The sequence below is a fragment of the Dendropsophus ebraccatus genome, chromosome 1, assembly GCF_027789765.1.
Source record: "Dendropsophus ebraccatus isolate aDenEbr1 chromosome 1, aDenEbr1.pat, whole genome shotgun sequence".
Taxonomy (NCBI): Eukaryota; Metazoa; Chordata; class Amphibia; order Anura; family Hylidae; genus Dendropsophus; species Dendropsophus ebraccatus.
This window is the reverse complement of record NC_091454.1, coordinates 140,295,030-140,312,283: the sequence shown is the minus strand read 5'-3', so window position 1 is coordinate 140,312,283 and position 17,254 is coordinate 140,295,030. Positions and strand designations below refer to the sequence as shown.

Below are 17,254 nucleotides of genomic sequence, written 5' to 3'. Positions count from 1 at the left end.
ACCCCTCCCAGCAAGGAAGGGGGGTCACTTAACCCCTTCCTTGCTGGGATGGGTGCAGTCTGACATCAGTCTGGCCCCCAAGGAGTTAAGGGGAATGCAATACATCCTCCCTTAACCCCTTGGGGGCCAGACTGTAAGCAGCGATCTGTAAAGATGCTGCATACTGTAAAGAGCACAACACCGTTCACAATGATGGGTGTTGTGCTCCTGTTTGTGTGTTTTTTGTGTGTTTCTCCCTTTTTGTTTTTCAGATATCGGTATCCTGGGGATTACGTCGGATTCCGTGGACTACGTCGATGACCAGCGTTTTTTTTTGTTTTTTTTTTAATAAAATGGTCAATGAGGGGTGTGGGGGTGTTTTTATTTGAATAAAATTTTTTTTTAACTTGTGTCTTCTCTTTATTTCTTTACTTTATAGACTTAGTAGTGGAAGCCGTCTAATAGACGGAATCCATTACTAAGTTGGGGCCTAGTGTTAGCCGGTATAAAATGGCTAACACTAACCCCCCATTATTACCCCAGTACCCAATGCCACCAGGGGTACTGGGAAGAGTCGGGTGCCAGTGGTCCCGGAGCGTCAAAATTGGCGCTCCTGGACCGGGCGGCAGCAGGCTGGTAAGATTTAGGCTGGGGAGGGCCTAAACCAATGGCTCTTCCCACCCTGGTGTTACCAGGCTGCTGTCGTTTGGTTTTTAACCCGGCTGGTTATAAAAATAGGGGGGACCCTATGCGTTTTTTTTAATTATTTATTTATAAAAAAAAAAAACCGCATAGGGTCCCCCCTATTTTTATAACCAGCCGGGTTAAAAACCAAACGACAGCAGCCTGGTAACACCAGGGTGGGAAGAGCCATTGGTTTAGGCCCTCCCCAGCCTAAATCTTACCAGCCTGCTGCCGCCCAGTCCAGGTGCGCCAATTTTGACGCTCCGGGACCACTGGCACTCGGCTCTTCCCAGTACCCCTGGTGGCATTTGATACTGGGGTAATAATGGGGGGTTAGTGTTAGCCATTTTATACCGGCTAACACTAGGCCGAGAGCTCTGTACTCACCCCGATGTGTCCTCTTCGCTGGTCCGCAGCACAATGAAGTCACTGTGCTGCGGACCCGCTAATTATATGTGCGCTCAGCCGATCAGCCAATCAGCTGAGCGCACATATAATTCTAAATGTTTCTTCTAATAATGCTATTGTGATAACATAATTAGAAGAAACATTTGATGTTTTCATTAACCCTTTAAGGACATGGCCCATTTTCGTTTTTACGTTTTCGGTTTTTCCTCCTTGTGCATAAAAGGTCATAGCACTTGCATTTTTCCACCTAGAAACCCACATGATCCCTTATTTTTTGCGTCACTAATTGTACTTTGCAATTACAGGCTGAATTTTTGCATAAAGTACACTGCGAAACCAAAAAAAAATTCAAAGTGTGGTGAAATTGAAAAAAAAAAACGCATTTCTTTTATTTGGGGGAAATGTGTTTTTACGCCATTCGCCCTGGGGTAAAACTGACTTGTTATGCATGTTCCTCAAGTTGTTACGATTAAAACGATATATAACATGTATAACTTATATTGTATCTGATGGCCTGTAAAAAATTCAAACCGTTGTTAACCAATATACGTTCCTTAAAATCGCTCCATTCCCAGGCTTATAGCGCTTTTATCCTTTGGTCTATGGGGCTGTGCGAGGTGTCATTTCTTGCGCCATGATGTGATCTTTCTATCGGTACCTTGATTGCCCATATACGTCTTTTTGATCGCTTTTTATTACATTTTTTCTGGATTTGATGCGACCAAAAATGCGCAATTTTGCACTTTGGGATTTTTTTGCGCTGACGCCGTTTACCGTACGAGATCAGGAATGTGATTAATTAATAGTTCGGGCGATTACGCACGCGGCGATACCAAACATGTTTATTTATTTATTTATTTGTTTACTTTTATTTAAAACCTGGGAAAAGGGGGGTGATTCAGACTTTTATTAGGGGAGGGGGCTTTTTACTATAAACAACACTTTATTTTTTTTTTTTACACATATACTAGAAGCCCCCCTGGGGGACTTCTAGTATATACACTTGGATCTCTCATTGAGATCTCTGCAGCATAGATATGCTGCAGAGATCCATGAGATCGGCACTCGTTTGCTTTCGGCTGCTGCAGCCGAAAACGAACGAGTGCCGAGCCGAGGACGGCGCCATCTTGGACGCGTCCCCGGCCGGCATCAGTAACGGAGATCGCTCCTCCGGGACAAGGTCCCGGAGGAGCGATCTCCCCCACTAGACACCAGGGAAACGTTGCCTCCGGTAATCGGAGGCAGCTGTCAACTTTGACAGCTGCCTCCGATTAGCTAATTAGCGGGCACGGTGATCCGACCGTGCCCGCTAATAGCAGCGGTCCCGGGCTACTCGCGGCACCCGGGATCGCGGCACTTCAAAGCGGGGCCGCCGCGCGGCCCCGCTTTGAAGTGCAAGTGAGGACATAGGACGTACCGGTACGTCCTATGTCCTTAAGAGGTTAAAGTAAAAGTGATGATTAGTACAGAATGCTCTTTTGCCGGCAATATGAATTCCTGTACTAATTAATATTTAATTAAGAAAACACATTTTCGTTGAAATAAATTCAGTTTCGTTATTCAATAATTTAATTCTAACGAATCCATCATTGTGCAATTAAATATACTGTCAAATAAATATATATAAATACACATTTATTTATATATATATTTATTTTAACAGTATATTTAATTGCAAAATGATGGATTCGTTAGAATTAAATTATTGAACAACGAAAGGGACTTTATTACAAAGAAAATGTGTTTTATTAATTTAATATATTAACTATTAGAGGCATCGGCATTCGGCATCATTGCCGGCTATTTTTGAAGTACTCCGTACGGACCGCCTGTCAATCCACGGACGCGTTTCCAGCCGCAAACAATGGTCTTGTTCATTTTTTACGGGTCCGTTTACGATAGGGCCGTAGATTCATACATAGTGTGCACTGTGCAGCCGTATATCGTATACTTTCCAGCGTACGCATGAACCACCAAAAATACCGCCGCACAATTACAGCCGCACACTTACATAGTCTGAACCTGGCCTAAGAGTACAAACACCCCGGGGCGGATCCGGAGTGGATTTCTCACTGCAAATTTGCCGCGAAATACGCTGAGGATCCCTGCCCTGTAATGTGTATGGGAAGCCATACTCCCAGCAGGTAGGACATTCTGCTGAGTGTATGTCAGGAGACCGCCCCATATACATTACCTGCTCTAATCCGGCTAGCTTCGGGAGTTCCCGGGTGGGCGTCATGCTCAGCCAATCAGTGTGCTGCCCTGCCACAGCACAGTGATTGGCTGAGTGGGACGCCCACCCAGGAACCCCTGAAGCAAGCCGGATCGCAGAGCAGGTAGTATATATGCACCGGCCGGCGTGGGTTAACAGGGCGGTCTCCTGACATACAGCGGGATGGACATCTCGCTGCGAGTGAGTATGGCTTCCCATAGACATTACAGGGCAGGGATCCGCAGTGGATTTCGCCATGTGTGTTTCTACCCTAAACCAAGTTTATGTGTTAAAAGGTTCAGTTTTAATTTATGTTTACTCTGACAAACTCCATTTAGATAATCAAAACTTAAACAGGACATGTAATCAACATTGTCTTTACAATAGAAATAAAGAAAATCTACATAAGCACATACCATTATTTTACAGTCAACTTATGTTCTAATAACTGTCAGGATTCCTACATAAGTACCCCATCAGCCCAAAATAAAGAACAAGCTTGGACTATATACACATACATTAAGGTGGTCCTGTCTTTGATTTTTTCGAATCTTCTCTAAGATGGCAAGGTTTTCTTTTTCAATGCCTTCATCCTCTGATTTCTTGCCATCCACTGGCTCTTCCTCCTTCATGTCATAATGATCCAAGTCTTCAATATCCTTAAATAAAACAGATAGTGTTTTTAATGTAAATGATCCAAATTAACAGGGTAGCGATTTCATATCTGGCTAACATGACTGGGGTCCAAAGTAGTGGAGAAAACATAATTCAACCTCTTAGATTTTCTCCTCTATATTCTCTCACTATAACCAATCATGTCAAAGGAATCGGCTATGTTCTCTGCAATATTCATGAATAAATGCACATTAAGAACACACAGAATATCCTGCAGGGAATAGCTTTGCCCCCTGACCACCTATTGAACCATTGGCATGACTGGACAGATTCAGAACTTACCTTTGTTGCCTATGCGTTTTTATTTTCATTTAAAAAAAAAAATATAGCTTATCTGAGCTATAAATGGTGTCAAAGAAGCAGAGCCTATTATTCCCCAGGCTTTAGCACCGCTATGCCTGACTGTGCTGTATGCCCACTCCTTGTATAATCAGCCACATATACTTTGCATACAGCACAGTGAGGTGAAGTAGTGTTGGGGGGCATAGGAAGTAGGCTTTGCCTGACACAATTTACAGCCTAAAGGTTTTTTTTTCTTTTAATAAAACACAGGCTACAAAGGTGTGTGCTGATTGCTTTCATAGATATCTATCCAGTGGTGCAACCAGCTTGGTATGCGGTCAGGAGGTTACAGGTTCAGTATCTGTCAGTATGGCCACTGCAGGATCAGCAGCAAATTCGAGTCTCTATGGCTACGAACCACCATAACAAATGCACACAACCTCCATGGTGATCCAATAGACGCCTCAAGCATTTCCGTCACATCATGGTTCATAGCCATGGAGCCCCAAATTCCCAGCTGATCCTGCAGGGGCCATATTGACAGGTACACTTTAAACATGTCTAGATTAGGTGTACCTTTAACCCTCTGGCACTATTCACAGCACAACTATGTCACTTTTGCCTGGTAGTTACCTCCAAACCGAGATAAGGTGGGCTTAGCTACTGAGCCCACACCAGCTACAATGAGCGTCAGCTGTATATTGCAGTAATCGCCAATCCCACAAGGCTAGAAGGCAAGGGGAACAAAGTCCCCGCTTGGGGAACCTGACTAAATATAACTTAAATTGAAATATATAGTAGAGTAGATAGAAGAAAGTTAGTAGCACAATTTACAATGCTCTGATGTAAACTGTGGATAGTACAGACTGGAAAACGGTGCAATGTAGAGTCATTCCACAGCAGATCACAATGTGATTGGTAGTTAAAACCCAAGTAATAGCCCCATCTACACGTTTTTCTGCAACAGCATCCACAGGAAGATTAGCTATCCTAGCAGTATATTGCAGCCAACAATGTTGTAAAGGCATGCACTGTGGATAACCCAGATCCAGGCCATTTAAGAGCTTAAATACCATGGTAAAGTTACCATGTGCATAGGAACACTACAAAAAAATGGGAAGCCGATTGCCCTTTATTTTCTCTTACCTCCCCCATGTCTTCCTCCTCTTCCTCTTCAGACGTAACTTCCTCTGTTGTGCCATTCTGTAAACAGTAAAAAGGAAAGAAAGTTTTTATGCACTAGAATACAGATAAGCGGTTGATGAAAACTAATGGCTATAAACTGTTCCAGCTGCAAATGACCACACTACACAGGCTCGCCTGTAGTTTGTACGCACAGAGGCACAAATTCACTGACAAATGTGCAGAATAGCAGAGTATTATTAAAGAGAAGCAATCACTAGTATAACGCATATAACGCTGTTAGCAACTCCTAATAGAGCTGCTAAAGCGGTTTTTATTCCGGTGCGTGCTGCAGAGAGAGGCCTGAACGAGTCATCTGGGCGGAGCCAGCCGGTAACTAGTCACAGCTCTCTGCAAGGATGACTGACAGACAGAGGCCTGTTTGAAGCCACTTTGTCAGTCTGTCATCCCTGCAGAGGGCTCTGACAGGCAGGGAGCAGTGACTAGTTACAGGTCGGCTCCACCCAGATGACTAGTTACGGCCTCTCTCCCTGCAGTGCATGCTGGAATAAAACAACGCTATTAGGAGTGGGTAACAGTGTTATGTATGTTTTAACAGGCCTTTACAGTTACAGTTCCCTGTAAGGCAATTGTTAAGTTTACTTTTTTTTAAATTTTGGATGTTTTATGTCCACAGCCTGCAAGGACTCCTAAAAGCCTCTGGGGACTTTACTTGTAAGCAGAGGCATCAATGTCCGTTCATCCTGCTGACCCAAGCCAGCGATCCGTGGTGAGGAGGATAGTTTAACTTTTTTTTTTTAAGAAGTCTCTTACTACCAGCCACAGAAGGGACATTATTACTGGAACAAACAGGCCAGTCACATTGGTGCCAGTGCAATATTGGCCTTATTTAGTCATCATTTATAACTGATTGCTTCCTTAAGGGTACTAAATTGGAACAAGTGCCTACTTTGCTTGCGAGGGCTGTGAAACTGCATTAAAGCAATTCAGAAACTAGTTGCAATGGTGTACATTCTTCTTAAAGGGGTACACGGGAGAAAAAAAATAGTCTTTAAATCTACTGATGTCAAAAAGCTATACAGATTTGTAAATTACTTCTATCAAACAATCTCAAGTCTTCCAGTACTTATCAGCTGCTGTATGCCCTACAGTAAGTGGAGTATTATTTACAGTCTGACACAGTGTGCTCTGCTGCCACCTCTGTCCATGTCAGGAACTGTCTAGAGCAGTAACAAATCCCCATAGAAAACCTCTCCTGCTCTACACAGTTCCTGTCACAGACAGAGTGACAGCAGAGAGCACTATGTCAGAAGTAATCTGCATAACTGTCTGACACCAGTTCATATGAAAACTTTTCCTCTCCGGAACGCCCTTTTAGATTAAAAACTGAGACATTATTTATATTATTCCAGAGGAAACCAAGGGTTCAAGCTAACTAATTAAAAGCATACCCCTGGGATAAATAATTTTCCTGTGTGTTCACTTCCTATTTTAATGGTTATCAGCAGTTCAGCCACTAGAGGTCTCACCAACTTACATCATGAGTGGTCTGCCTTTTGGGCTCTCATAGATAACTTTGAATTTTTACAGCTCCTACAGTGCCAAAGCAGTTTAAGGCTAGCTTCACACAGACCGTATGGCAGCAGATTTGATCTAAATACTGAACACCGCATCAAATCTGCACCATCAAATCTGCTGCGCATCCTGTACGTGGGAACGCACCCTAAAAAGGGTTTCCAATTTGTGTGTGTGTGTGTGTGTGTGTGTGTGTGTAGTAGAAGTAGTCAGTGCGCTTTAAAATAAAGCATACTTGCATGACAAGTAACTGGCTAAGGGGTAATTTTGTAGTTAAGTTTTGAAAGCCTGCTGATATCCCCCTGCAGCTGCATATCATCTTTGTTGCGCGTGTTTTTTCTCTAGGTCCCGCTGTTTTGGAAAATTTTGATTTAGAGCAAGCATGCAAATCAGCTAGTTAGGAGCACTGGGGGCATTTCTCTGCCCACAGAACATTCCCCTCGGCTCCCCCACCACCTCCTTTGGTGACACCTCCCATGAATATTCATATATGCATAATCAGGTCAGTCTTAGACGTGCCTGCTCAGGATACCAGTCTGTCTCTGTACAGGAGCTCTTCCTGCACATGCGTGTCAAAGACTGGCCTGATTAAGCATATATATATATAAATATGCATTAAAAACGCCACCAAAAGAGGCGTCAGGTGGTTTGAGAGGGGTGCTCTGTGGGGCCAAGGAAAGCACCCAGTTCTCCTAACTTACTGATTTGCATATTTTCTCAAAACTTCTCCAAAACGGTGGAGCCTGGAAAAAAAAAAAAAAAAAAAAAAGAATGGCTCCACAAAGATAAGATCCAGCTGCAGGGGAATATCCCCTTTAAGCCAAAAAACATCTATTTGGGTACTGTCAGAGCTCCAATGGATGGCCAAAAGCAGGGAACAACAAAAGAAAGTTTATATGTCCTGCTAATGTTACTGAAACTGTGCTTTACACACTGAGAACAGGCACTGGCCATGAAGCTTTTCAGACTGCAGCTTGTTTCATGTACAAAACCCTTTTAAAGTGGCATCTAATCCAAAACTAAGTATACAATTGTATATATGACTAAATGTTATTTTCTGTATTGTAATAAATACTAAATATTTGAAGCCTGCTTTTTATGAATTGGCTTCCCATCTGAGCTGTCTTTGCCAAATTTATTAATATGCCACCTTGAAGGAATGATTGTTACCTGTCCTGTAGGCAGAGGCTGATCCAGCATTTCAACGTCAGGGTGCTGTGGGAGATTGTACAGTCTGCACAGGTCACAAATTAAACGCTTCAACTGCTGCAGGAGCTAGAGGAACAACAAGTTCATATTAGTTATCATGAAAACCAGGCAAGAACACTAAACCAAAATGAAGAATCACAGCCAGCTGTGTGATCCATTTTACTTATACTTATCCCATATGACATTTTATAAAATCTGGGTCTAAAAGTTTGAATGGATTTCGAGTCAAAGCTTTTAATAATCTACCTTATTATATATTGAATAATTAGGTATGACATTGCACGAGTCATCATTCTAAGCCTCATGTATGACACACCTATGTTGTAATTGGCCCTGAAGGACACTTGTGTTAAAATATGATAAATTAAACTTTTGATGACATACAGTCATAATGCATGCAGCCCAACCCAGCACTGAGACTACTGCTAGTATTTATATGGACTGGACACAAAAACCTAAATGGCTACATCATATCTATAAGGATGTCTGTCAGTGAATGCATCACCTAAAATTCTAAAACTTTATTTTTGTTTGTATTTGTCCTCTGAATGCTCATTTAGCCTATAGATACTAGTATGTTACATACTTACATCTCAATTTGAATTGTAACAAAATATGATCAAATGATAAGGGAAGTATAAGAAAGTAAGTGATGGGATAGTTTTATGCATTTTTTCCTTTCTAACTGTTCCTATAAAGTACAAGATATAGAGAACAAACAAATGAGAACCTGAATGATTTTACAGGAGGATTTCTCACCCACTGTCCAAAACTAGTCATATTAGTAAATCAACAGTTTAGACACCTGTCAGAGCTAAATAAATCAGGGTGCATGAAGCTGGGACCATTGTATCACAGGTAAAAACCTTTACAATACCTGTGAGATTTTCTTTCAGTATGTCAGTGTTTGGCCCATATGAAACCAAATAGGAATATACCAATGGTGGCATGGCAACCTACAGTTTGTCAAATGAATGGGATCCTGCAGCTGCTAATAAATGCCATACAATAGCCCCCCCCTAGTGGTGACTGCATGCAGCAGAATGTTTTCTTTTTATCTACTTTTACACTGGGCCAGTTTTCCCCTTCGTGACCCATTTTTGGTTTTGAATAGATGCACATTTTTTCCGGGGATTTTTTTATTTTATTTTTTAAAGAACAGCGCCACTACAAGATTTTCTTTAAACGGTGACCCCATTCTGTTATGGTTATTTCTATATAGGGAATGTGTAAAGATGATCTGTCCAGAAGCTTTGACTATTTGACTTTTTTTAAATTTACGTTTTACATCAAGCCCCCCCCCCCCCATAAAACCATAGAAGTCCTTTGGGAGGTACAAAGACCTATGTAAAAGGTTTTTAGAGCTTACACTACTGGTGGGCTATCCTTAGGATAAGCCTTTAATATTAGATTGGTGGGAGTTGACATTTCGTTGCTGTACAGGGGTATTGCAGCCTTGTCCAATATTCAAGTAACTATAACCTTCAGAGCTGCTAAGTCATGTACAATGTGATGATGTTCAGAGCAATGTAAGCAATTAAAAGGACCATGCACACAGACTAACTGTTAAATGACAGGGATGGAGGGCCCCCAGTAACAAGATATTGTTGGCCTGTCCTAGGAATAAGCCATCAATACTGTAACTATTGAAAACCCTTATATGTAAGCTCCTCTCTTCACTGCAGCCAGATGCAGTGTTTTATTACTCTGATCAGCCATGTTAGAAATAAAGTACTATAGAGGACTGTCAATCCCTTGATCATGTGGCATCTCCAGGCACTCTACGTAATTTCTTACACCCCCACATATGCTGCTTTGTGACTCACACAATCCAGAGTATCTATAAGGCTGTGTTCACACCACGTTTTTTTTCTTTCATAATGCTGAAACTGATGCATTGGGATCCTGATCAACAGCATACATTTCTTTGTACTTACAAAAAATTGTCAAACGAACAATTAAAACCATATGTTACTCATTTAAAGGGTAAGCCAAATATGTGAACATAGTCTTAAGGTCCTATTACACAGAGCGATTTTTAACGAATTGCATAAGCGCTTGTTTAGCAATTAAGTGATTTTTTTCTTTTAAACAATAGCGATTTATCTCCTTGCCTAAAAATTGAAAACGCGTCCATAATTAAGATTGTAATCGTCTATTTATATATTATGTGAATGATCATAATTGTGTTTGTATCTATATACTGTGAACTATAAGTGTTTACACTGAGGCGTAAGAGCAACTACTGATGATTTTGAGGTCAGCACAAGAGGTGATCAACAAAACATGGAGAATTTTTTGTTCGTCGTTTGATTTTTGCCACGTTTACACCAGAAGATTATCGCTTAAATTTGAACTATAACTTTTTTTGCACGATAATCGTCTGGTGTAAAAGGCCCTTTACAGAACCAGCAGGTCCTGCATTTCCTAAGCAGAAATTCATTAAAGGAGACCTGTCACCCCCCGCGCCGGGGTGACAGGCTCCCGACCCCCAGATAGATCCCCTTATAGTTACCTCATGTCGCTGAGTCCCGCTGCCGGAGCCGGTCCCGGGACGGAGATATCCCCGTGAGAAGTCGGCGCGCGCTGTGGAGATGGGTCCGGCGTCCATAGAGAATTAATTGAGCCGTGCGCGCGCAGCAGAGATGAGTCCGGCTCCATTCATTCTCTATGGACGCCGGACCCATCTCCACAGCGCGCGCGCCGGCTTCTCACCGGGATATCTCCGTCCCGGGACCGGCTCCGGCAGCGGGACTCAGCGACATGAGGTAACTATAAGGGGATCTATCCGGGGGTTGGGAGCCTGTCACCCCGGCGCGGGGGGTGACAGGTCTCCTTTAACATTTCAGGTCACTGAGCTAAGACTACTTCCAGAAGAAACTTGCAGATTTGTCCTAATTTGTGTGCATTATTCCTTCCCTTGGTATTCACTTTCAGCTTTGGTTTGAAAACAAAATGTGTGAACCCAACCTTAGAGCGATTCTAAGTGTTGTTCCTTCTCAAAGCAGTGACATGTCATGTTACATTACAGGTTGTACAGGTATACAGACAGACAAGCAGCTGACCCTCTTAGAGGCTCAGAATAGAGATGCATCCCTCAATGAACAGTGAAAAGGTCTACAATGAAATTATTAAAAGGGTATTCCTGCCCCCAAAATTATTTTTGCATTAATACATTGCCCACCTGTAGCTTTCCATCTTTCCAATATAAAGTTATTATGGATTCTGCAGTTTTGCTGTTATCTAGATGCCCCCACCCCCACCGAATGCATAGAATCATCAAACCTCAGTCCCAACCCGACACGCTCCCTGCTCCTGGCCCGCACCCTCCAAGACTGCATCACGTGTCCTCCTCTTCAATGGGCCGGGTTAGCGCTTCTAACCAGTCTCACTGCTGTTCACTGTCTCCCCCTCTGACAGCACCCCCAGAGCTCACCCACCCCGCAGCCTGTATCCCCCAACCCTTAGCGTATCCACCCTCCCCCCCGCAGCTCACCCGGGGGCCATTCTTGCGAGTGCTGCGCCCCCCCTCAAAGCGATCTCACGGCGACCCCTGTCCCCCTCCCTACAGCCCGCAGCACCCTCCCCCTGCAGTGCGATTTCTCCACCCCCCCCCCCCCCCCAATACGGACATCAGACCCGGTCCCCCGCCCCCCCCCCCCCCCCGCGCATCTCACACCGGCCGCCTGCCCCCAGCAACGCCCAACCCCCCCCAACCCCCCCCCCCCCCCCAGGTCAAGCATTCAAGCTGTTGCTCCATTCAAAGTTTATGGGACTGCAGAAGAGAGCCAAAAACAGTGCTCTGTTACCTGTGACAGTCCCACAAATAAAGGGGTTGTCCATTCTGTTTGAATGCAGTAATAATTGAACATGAAAATCTTTCTTTCAAACCAACAGGTGTCAGAAAGTTATACAGATTTGTAATTTACTTCTATTTAAAAATCTCAAGTCTTCCCATACTTATCAGCTTCTGTATGTCCTGCAGTGTTTTATTTTCAGTCTGACATCTGAACCTGTCCAGAGGGATTCCCATAGAAGACCTCTCCTGCTCTGGACAGTTCCTGTCTTGGCCAGAGATGGCAGCAGAGAGCACTGTGTCAGACTGAAAATAAAACATTTCCTGCAGGACATACAGAAGCTGGTAAGTATGGGAATACTTGAGATTTTTAAATAGACGTAAATTACAAATCTATATAATTTTCTGATACCTGTTGGTTTGAAAGAAAAAGACTTTCATGTTCAATTATTACTGCATTCAGTAGACACAGGACCATCATTTTGGCTACCTGGAAGCCATCACCTACCCAGCAGAAAAGGAGACAACCTGTGTGACTACCACAATACCCCAGGATCACTTCTTGGTTTCAACAAAAACAAACAGTAAACATACCAGAGTGTTACTTTTCTTAATATCCTCTAGGCGTTCCAAGACAGAAGTCAGATTTGGGTCATCTGATTCCACAAACCATATTGGTGCAGAAGAGGGATAGGATTCCTAGTTGGAAAGGAAGAATTGTAAGTACTATTTTATAATTGCAAATACATTTAGAAGGTTGCAAATAAAAAGTGCAGAAAAACCTGACTATGCCAAACTTGTAACATAGGACAGTCTAGTTTTAACCAGCAGAGGGGCATTGACACATGCAGATTTCCTAGCTACACTAATTGGGATTGTTTGAAGTTAAAAAAACAAAACCAAAACAACACATAATATACTGCTGTGTGAATGTGTCAAAAGCTGGAACTTATTACATTAATTTTTTTTCAAGAGAAGCTGAAACTTTGATATTTTCTTTGATCTCCTGTGAATATCTACATCTCTGTGACCACCCAAAGGCAATCCCTATTTCAGGCTGACTGCTAGGAAGCCTATTACAGTCCACTGGCTATCAAAATCCTGATTGTCTCAATCACATGAAACTGCAAGTCATCACATTTCAAGAACCTTTAAGAGACCAATAGAATGATGACTATCAGGCATGAATAACCACAATGGGTTAGGTAGTGTACTCATAGATACCTCACCTTCTAAACACTAATGGATACCCTAAACTATAGTTATTGCCTAATAATTAAAGGGAACCAATCACCTCAATCACGCATATATAGCTTTTTAAATGTGCTGTTAGAGCACACAGCACACTTTCCATACATGTTTTTATATACTCCCTTCATCCCCCGTGTAATCCATAAAGTAACTTTATAAAACTGGCGCCCGGTATGCAAATTACCTCAGGTAGTCACCTGGGCGGTGTTCGGCTAGATGGTAGTCACGGTCAGTTCGGGTCCCCTGGGCGTTCCTCGGCGGTAATCACGCCCCTCTGGGCGTGATTCAAATCACCCAGTAGCTCCAACGTCACTCAGGAGCGCGCTGTGCACGACGTCGGCGCGCCTACGTTCTTACACCGCCGCACAAGCGCAGTACATTCTGGCTGTACTGCGCCTGTGCAGAATAGCCTCAAACTCAGTGTGAGCCGGAGTTTGAGGCTATTCTGCACAGGCGCAGTACAGCCAGAATGGAAGCGGGTGTACTGCGCATGCACGGCGGCGTATAAACAAAGGCTCGCCGATGTCGTGCACGGCGCTTCCGAGTGACGTCGGAGTTACTGGGTGATTTGAATCATGCCCAGAGGGGAGTGATTACCCCCGAGGAACGCCCAGGGGACCCGGACTGACCGTGACTACCATCTAGCCGAACACCGCCCAGGTGACTACCTGAGGTAATTTGCATACCGGGCGCCAGTTTTATAAACTTACTTTATGGATTACACGGGGGAGGAAGGGAGTATATAAAAACATGTATGGAAAGTGTGCTGTGTGCTCTAACAGCAGATTTAAAAGGCTATATATGCGTTTTTGAGGTGATTGGTTCCCTTTAAGCGCCTAGTCATTTTATTACGCTTGCATTAGACACAGGCATAAGCAGACAAACCACCCACATGGTCATTGATGTTTGAGGCATGTGTCCATTGGCAGATCTGATTTATTGCTGCTATTACAGCATGCTGTATAGAAGAGCCACCTAGAACACAGGCATACTAAATGTGGCTCTACTGCAGTCTAAGAAAAACAAACAGATTTTCTCCCAATGTAGTAAAAGGTGCATGGACTGTAGATGTCCCCACGCCCTGGATAAAGAGGGTACCTTTCCTCAATACATGAGCAGATAGTCACGTTGGTATTAGCCCATATTTAGTAATATACTTGCATGGTACCTCCTGATGAATTGGAGAATCATTTTATTTATGCAAAACTTGTAAACTATTTTAAGCTCCATGTTTCAGTGGGATATATTTTCTGGCAGTCTTCCAATGCTTGTTTCTGTTTGTGGAGTTCTTCTTTACCTTGGTACATTCACTTTAAAGATGAGAGAAAGTCACCATAAGGTAGATTACCGCGCTTTTACCTTAAATCGTTCGGCAGTGATGCCGAAGGACTGCACCACCGCCGATCGATTAAGGTAAAAAAAGTGCAGTGATCTACCTGATGGTACATTTGCTTTAAAGAGAACCTGTCACCCCCCCCCCCCCCCCCGTGCCGGGGTGACAGCCCCGAGCCCCCGTTACAGCCCCCTATACTCACCTGATCCCGCCGGGTCCCGCTTCTGGATCCGGTCGGGTCACAGAGATCAGCCGCTGCAGCCCGGCGCGCGCTGAGAGATGAGTCCGACACTCAGAGAATGACGGAGCACTGGACTCTCTGCCATTCTCTATGAGCGTTGGACTCATCTCTCAGCACATGCGCCGGGCTGCAGCGGCTGATATCTCCCATGACCCGACCGAATCCAGAAGCGGGACCCGGCGGGATCAGGCGAGTATAGGGGGCTGTAGCAGGGGGTCGGGAGCCTGTCACCCCGGGGGGGGGGGGGGGGGGGGGGACAGGTTCAGTTTAAAGACAACCAATCAGCATGATTGTGCCAATATGGTTCCCAACAGCACAGTATACATTACTCTGCAGCTAACAAAGCATACCAGCCACGGCCGGTATGCTGGGGTAAAAAGTAGTTTTATTTTGCCGCGTCTGGCCAGAAAAGGGGCAGCAACTAGTCACTGGGGCAGGGAGCTCTCTGCCTGTCAGCGTGCACTGTGGGGATGACTGATGGGCAGAGACGCATTAGCGGCCTCTCAGCATGTCAATCGTCCCCGCACTGTGTGCAGACATGCTCTGCAAGCTGCACAGTAGATCTATACTGTGCTGCTGAGAGCCATTTCAGCACCAGTGTGCCAATTGGTTCCCTTTATGTCCTGGTTTACAGAAGACCAGTGTTTTACATGCAGTCTCAGAATCAGTGAGGCCAGCTAGGGGTTGGCATAGGCATCACCTACAATTTATGCTCGTTTTCAATTGTAAATTGCAGGATGACCCTTCTCTTTATGCTAAGCCCTACCAACCGCAGCATATGGTGGTGAAAAGTCACAAACTAGAACAAGGCTTGCATAAATATGATTTTTTTTTTAACACCAGATTTATTTAAAACACTGGTGTTCTTTGCTAGTAAATTCCCCCCTTAAAGGGAAAGTCCAGTGAAAATTTTTATTCAAGTATTATATTGCCCCCTAAAAGTTATACAAATCACCAATATACACTTATGCTCAGTATCCCCCTCTGTCATCATCCTCTCCAGCAGCCACAGCCCGCACAGCTCTGGGAGTCGGGTCGTGACATCACCTTGTTATCCAGGAAGTGAAGCCTTGATGCAGTAGTAAGTGCAGGGAAAAGAGCACTTTATAAGCATTTCCTGTAATAAGTGTATATTGGTGATTTGTATAACTTTTGGGGGCAATACAATACTTTAATAAAAAATGTTGCCGGACTTCTCCTTTAACTTGGGCTCTGGGTGTCTGATCCCAACCAATCTGCTGTGTGCCAGAGCCACAACATACACAGTGGGAGGAGCCAGAAAGACCTGTATGTTGTATATTGACTGTGTAGTGAATAGGAGCAGAGCTGCAGTAACCCAGTACAGCCATGCAATGTATAGGGCTGTCTGCTTCTGCCTCCATCCACTGTATGCAGGCACCACAGCTGTAACAGAAAGCAGATCAGCAATGTTGGGGGGGATGTCTGAGCACCAGAAATTGAGGGTCTACCCTGAGGTCCTTCTACAATAGCCAGGGAGCTGCAGATGACAAATCCCAATCTCATTGGAGCACACTTGTGGAGCCTTTACAAGGCATCATTTTATTACACGGCCCATGACAAAATCATCCCTGTCGGGCGTACATCACCTGTAAACGGCTGCACTAACAACCTACAAACATTTGTCGGCTGATCGCTGGCCCCTTCATGCAGGGACAATTATTGGGAACAAGCCTTCCTAGTAATAATTGGCCAATGTACAAAGGGGCATTAAACCATCAATGGAAAGGTCTTTGCAAACCCCATACTTGTGTTCCCCAGCCCATCCTAACATGTGGCATAAAGGCGGCCGCACACCTTAAATAACATCTCACCCATCCGGCCTGTGTATTACCCATACACAGAAATGTTCAGCAGAGGAAATCTGTCCACTTATCCATATCTACAAGGCCAAAACACGGTGAGGAGCTAGCCTTCCACACACTACAGTCTGTGCCCCGCGTACAGTCTAATGACCGGCTCATGGTGGAGGTTGTTACAGAAGCCTGAGATGCAGACTCTAGTACATAACAGTGATCGTGTGTCTGGTAAAACCCTGGACCCCTGATGCACTATTATAGTGAAGAGTAGTCCACCAGTGTCCTATTTTTCAGCATGGGCCCCCGAGCACTGCCCCCACCCATAGTTTCCGGCATTCTCAGTGGGGCCCCCAGCACTGCCCCCTCCCATAGTCTCCGCCATTCTCAGTAGGGCCCCGAGCACTGCCCCCTCCCATAGTCTCCGCCATTCTCAGTAGGGCCCCCAGCACTGCCCCCTCCCATAGTCTCCAGCATTCTCAGTGGAGCCCTGAACACTGCCCCCTCCCATAGTCTCCGCCATTCTCAGTGGGACCCCGAGCACTGCCCCCTCCTAGAGTTTCCAGCATTCTCAGTGGGGCCCCCATCACTGCCCCCTCCCATAGTCTCCGTCATTCTCAGTGGGGCCCCCAGCACTGCCCCCTCCCATAGT

General features: G+C 44.5%; 1 protein-coding gene across 1 annotated transcript in view; it reads right to left on the bottom strand.

Annotated features, from left to right (window-relative positions):
- The window catches only part of UBE2Q2 (ubiquitin conjugating enzyme E2 Q2), a 34,063-nt gene that overhangs the window by 15,189 nt on the left and 1,620 nt on the right, over positions 1-17,254 (bottom strand). Inside the window, exons 2-5 of the mRNA XM_069980106.1 lie at positions 12,558-12,662; positions 8,129-8,233; positions 5,387-5,443; positions 3,802-3,942 (exon numbers count right to left, since the gene is read on the bottom strand). Coding sequence (XP_069836207.1) covers positions 3,802-3,942; positions 5,387-5,443; positions 8,129-8,233; positions 12,558-12,662 — 408 coding nt within the window. The remainder of the gene's footprint in view (positions 1-3,801; positions 3,943-5,386; positions 5,444-8,128; positions 8,234-12,557; positions 12,663-17,254) is intronic.